The following is a 5,519-nucleotide window of genomic DNA, read 5'->3' as shown; positions in this document are numbered from 1 at the left end:
TGACCAGAGATCTCAGGAGTGACTCCCTCCATCGGCGCCAAACAAAATGCCATGCGACGTATCGCGTTGGAGCCGCTGGAGGGCGCTGCAGGACAAGTCTGTCCTCTCGGGCCCTCCTACTTTGCAAATTCCTGTTGAGCAAAATACACAAATGATACATGTACATGTAAACAAATCAGCATTTAACAACATTATGCAAATTCTTGCAACTGTAATATATGTCCTTATGTCTTTTTTCTATACATTTCCCAGATGTTATTTTATTATCTTTCTACTTTGTGAAGTTGAGTTGACTTTGAGACAAAAAAAAATTGCATTACTGATAATAATGACAACGAATCTTGAAATCATGGAATAACCACATGTACAAGTTACTATATACTCATTTCCTTGCAGTTCCTCCTTGTATACACAAACATACAAATATAACATGTCTTAATGATTATATTGGACATTTAAATTAAATAAAAATATACTATAAACATGCATTTTGGAAATACCTTGCTAACTCATATATGTTCTATATTGTGTGCTATGGTAGATGATGTAGGCTACTATAATCCTTAACCTAGAATGTAGCAGCCCAATATTACTATTTAAAAAATATATATTATTTGCAAAATATGTTTAAAGTTAAATTAGTCATCATGCAGAATGACCCTTGCAGAGACATACTGGATTGTTCGGTAGCATTTTAATGTTGCGACACGTTACAATGGCACTAAGTACCTACTGACACTGCAGTTTAATCTATCAACACATGAAATGATATGGGCTGATTATATGTTTTGCTCATAAGCTCTACATCTGCAAAGTAACTCTTGGTCACTTAAATGTAGAGGAGTTAAAGGTACCATATACCATAGGAATAGCAATGTGCAACCATGACGACAATTCTGGAGTAAATCTAATTAGTTGTGTTCCACCACTGTGTGTTTCAGATCTCATCTGGAATGGTTATCGTAAAATACTTACTACTTAAGTTCTAACAACGGATCAGATGAGACAAGTATAGTTAGATGAAAAAGGGAAGAACATGTAAGTTCATAAAAAAATATATCTCAAATCGCAACAGCACCATAAATTGTCTGTAAATTTAAAATATGAAATATGTGCTTAGTCAGTGCAGCACAAAGGAGATACCCTGACTGTTGGATTACCGCACACTGGAAAAATTAGGCGCCAAATCTACAGACTTAGGCAGTGAAAAGCAATATGTTTTGCAGCAGATCAGATCACTGTTTGACCTCAGGGTGTCAGCATCGTCATTTGTGAAACATGGTGGGTATTCTGAGTAAAAGCTCTGTTTGATTACTGTAAGAGTGGCAGCAGCACGAACGAGCAGCAGGTGGAGAAGATTGAGAACTGCCTTCCCCTCTAGTACCAATGGCACAGCCTTGATCTAAACTCACTGTTCAGTATCTGTCGGCAACATCACATCCCCCTGGGCCGCTCTCATAAATATGTTAAGTTCTCCAGGCAGCTAATCCCTAAACTGGTCAAACAAGGATGTAAAACATTGAACATTTACACACATCTTTCCTTGAGACTTTGAAGGCTTTGAATTCAGAGATTTAATATTCGACAAAATCATAGGCAAACAACCACTGATTTCAGTTTTTATTAAAAAAATCCATGCAAAACAAAACCACAACTATTATTCAGTCTCTCTCTCTTGGTGTGTATGTGTGTGTGTGTGTGTGTGTGTGTGTGTGTGTGTGTGTGTGTGTGTGTGTGCGTGTGTGTGTGTGTGTGTGTGTGTGTGTGTGTGTGCGTGTGTGTGTGTGTGTGTGTATGTGTGTGTGTGTAATATCAAGAGAGACAACAGTCACTGTAAACAAAGGAACTATTCAATTTCCTCGATTGTGTAGGAAAAAAAACATTTGGTCCAGTTCTGAATGTATAAATAGAACTAGAAGGTTTGTTAGTTTGGTCACTAGGTTTGATAAGAGCACGGTTACTGCATCTTTACATGCGCAATCATCAAGCAACCTTTTACAATTCAAATCTGCAATTAATTTACACTTTTATCTACATTTCTCTTTACAAGCACAGTATATTCAGAAGGATCTCCTATAACTTCGATGTAAATGTTTACATTTGTTATTTATACTGAATTATTTCAATTAAAAAACAGCACTTACAAATTCAAGCTTGCTAAAATAAAAGGTGGGGGGTGACATACATTCATATTAAATCAATTGAGATAAGAATTAGATTATATCTACAACTACGGGAAGCTGAATGGAGAATTGAAACCATTTGCATTAGTCGAGACACAGTTAAAAATTATACTTCTAACTTTACTGATTACCATTTCACAAATTTTTTTTTTTTTAAAGAAGACATTTCATACTGACATGTGAATGTTTGAACCAACTGATTCTTAGTACCGTGGCCATGTTAGAGGGTCTGGAAGGAGTTGACTCACAATCAACATTAGAATTTATCAGAAATACAATCATCACTGTCCTCCCATGAAACGGTCCTGCATTATTGTGTAGGTTAGTGATTTATTTTGGTATAGGGTGGGTAGGATTTAATTGAAATATGAAAACATTTGGATTGTATTTTGGTGTTTGCTTGTTTGTTTTTTTTTGGTTGAAATGTAATGGCTTAAAGTTCTGATTTGATGACAGTTCAAATTCTCATCTTAGCAAATGAACCACATGGCTAAGAGATTTTGGTTCATCAGTCTTAATGATTGTAGTGATTGGTTTGAGAAATATGTGTCACAAAAAAAAAAACAGGGCTGGTTATTTGCCAAGACAATAGCAGTTGCTGGTTTGGACAGTTTGGGGACAGAAGTACGGGTGCCTTAAGGTAAATTACATCATTCATACAGCTGACGTCTATAAACCAGATTATAGAAATCAAAGCCACCGATGACTGTACAGAATTTTCAAAGCAGACTGCCCCCTTCCCACAAAGACATTGGCCTGGTCACTCCAGCGTATGTGCATGATATCCAACACTTTTCATATCAGTTTCCAGAAAGATTTGTACTACATATTTCACAGATATATTTCACACTACCCAAACAAAAACAGAAAAAGCAACAGCAACAGCTGTACAGTGAGAAAAAAAAAGTTTCTATCAAGATGTGAAAAGTCTGTTCAAGTATGGACTGCAATCTGCTGCGGTGTTAAGGTGAGATTAGTCATCACCATTCTGAGAGAAGTTGGATATGGCAGGCAGGCCACAGACCACCAGGCTCTTGAGTAGTTCATGTTTAATAGTAAACAGCTGCCACCCTATGGCAGACATGTATAGTACTCTTAGGAAGCATCGTAGTCCAGACCCTTGGAAAAAACAATGCAGCAATGAACAATTCAAGTGTATAGTGTGTCAGGAAAGCCCGTAACAGACCTCCCACATTATTGGAACTCACTTGGCGGAAATATATCCTAGCTGTACATCAATTTGAACGCTCCAATCATGTGAGAGGAAGGTTTGCAAATCAAGAAGAGATTAGTTAAAAGACAGCATGTAACCTCAAATGAAAATCCCCCCCTCTACATCTTGGTCTCGCTGTCGGCAGGCCTCTCATTCTCATACTCATTCTCCTGGCAGATGAGCTGGTAGGGCTTCTTGTTGGCCTCCTCCACCACGGAGTTGCCCACCTCAGGGTCCTTCTTCTGCAGCTCATGACGAGACAGGTGCTCCACTATACCTGCACCAATTGAGTCTCCAAGGACATTGGTGGTGGTGCGCAATCGGTCCCTGGGAAAAGACGAGCAACAGTTGTGAACAGGAGGTGGGGAGTGTAAAGAGAAGAAAGGACAAAGCCGATGAGATCAAACAAGAGGGGAAAAAAGACACGGTGAATTAAGAGAAGGAAATTTAAGACAAGACAAAAAAGAGACAATACAAGATTGGACAAGAGACGGCAAAATAAGACAAGAGAAAACAAGCCAAGCCAAGCCAGGGCAAGATAAGATGAAATAGGAAAGAGTCAAGAACACAGAATAAGAAAGGATAAGAGAAGAAATGACAAGAACAAAGGAAGACAAAATTATATAAAAGATGACAAAACTAAAGAAAACTAGAGTGTCTGTAAATGTTTGTACACAGAAAAATCCACAATCCACACCACCGACAGCAGAGTGGAGGAGGTAGGGCTTTGCACTATGATTGGATGCCGAGTGAATAAAAACCAGATGGATTGAGAGACATGGAATGTGAAGGGCGTGTCTCTGGAAGCTGTCTCGTAATCCACTCAAGACCGTGCAGTGCACCAATTTGACCCATTAACCCCTAGAGTGGAACTTAATTCAATTCATACTACACATATATTGGATTCCCTTGTTATTAAACCCTCTTCATTACCATCTATAAAGCAACAATTTCAGTTTATTCAATTGTTTTTGCTCAGAACTAGTGTTTTGGGTGAAACTCTGTTTTTTTTTTTTCATGTTATCATTTAAAAGTGATGCTTTCTACGGTGTCATATGAGCAATACTTACAGGAACCAATCAACAGCAATGATGAGTGAGATGTCATCAGTGGGCAGGCCTACCGATGTTAGCACTATCACCATAGTAACCAATCCTGCCTGTGGAATTCCTGCTGCTCCAATACTGGCTGCTGTGGCAGTGATACTGATGGGGAAAAGTGAAAAGAAAAAAGATGGAGAGAAATATCAATGTTTACTGTGTTACAAAAATCAGTCATTATGGTACAAAATATAATAATAATCAGATCCGTCTTAGGTTTAATCACCCAATCATCTGTTGTCTACAGCATTGAAGAGGGTCATTTAATTCATTCCATTCCCTGGCATGAAATACTATCCCTCATCTATCCAAGGACAAATGGACAGTCTGGGGTTTAGAAAACCATCCATAAGGCTGGAGCCTGTAGTGTTGAGGCTTGGACAGGCGTTACATGTTTTAAGTAATTATAAGAAAAATGTTTTTAGAAATTTTCTCCTGTACATCCAAAAACTCCCTGAGCAGGCATGAATCAAATAGTTTGCGGAAACATGTTGAATTACATGTTACAACTATGATGGTACTCATCGTTGAATGTCTGACAAGTGTATTGTACATCACATACCTGATGGTGAGAATCTGACCGAAGTTAAGGTCATAATCATTGACCTGAGCGATGAAGATGGCTGCCAGGGCTTCATATAGAGCTGTGCCATCCATGTTTATTGTGGCACCGACAGGGAGCACAAAACGGGTTACACGCTTGTCCACTTTGTTGTTTTCCTCCAGGCATTTAAAAGTGATGGGCAAAGTAGCTGAGCTGCGAGAGGACACAAGGAGAAAGAGGACGACAGAAAGAGGAAGTGTGAGATTGAGTTTGTTGTTATTGTTTTAACACTGACCAGTGAATCAGGATAAACAAATGTAAATAATCATCATCAATAAAAAGATACACTACTAAATACAATAGCAAAAAAAACAGACAGTTAAAATCACAAAAACTAACGAATGAAGACAGGGACACAAAACAATGGAAGTAAGTATGAAAGAATGACAATAAAGTCTGCCTTGAACTTGGCTTTTTTT

General features: G+C 38.3%; 1 protein-coding gene across 1 annotated transcript in view; it reads right to left on the bottom strand.

Annotated features, from left to right (window-relative positions):
* Positions 1-2,568: 2,568 nt before the first annotated feature.
* slc1a3a (solute carrier family 1 member 3a) overlaps positions 2,569-5,519 on the bottom strand; it is a 15,521-nt gene continuing 12,570 nt past the window's right edge. Inside the window, exons 8-10 of the mRNA XM_035640860.2 lie at positions 5,059-5,253; positions 4,467-4,601; positions 2,569-3,723 (exon numbers count right to left, since the gene is read on the bottom strand). Of these exons, the coding sequence (XP_035496753.1) occupies positions 3,516-3,723; positions 4,467-4,601; positions 5,059-5,253 (538 nt within the window). The 3' untranslated portion in view covers positions 2,569-3,515. The remainder of the gene's footprint in view (positions 3,724-4,466; positions 4,602-5,058; positions 5,254-5,519) is intronic.

The sequence above is a fragment of the Scophthalmus maximus genome, chromosome 19, assembly GCF_022379125.1.
Source record: "Scophthalmus maximus strain ysfricsl-2021 chromosome 19, ASM2237912v1, whole genome shotgun sequence".
NCBI lineage: Eukaryota > Metazoa > Chordata > Actinopteri > Pleuronectiformes > Scophthalmidae > Scophthalmus > Scophthalmus maximus.
This window is presented reverse-complemented; position numbering and strand designations above follow the sequence as displayed.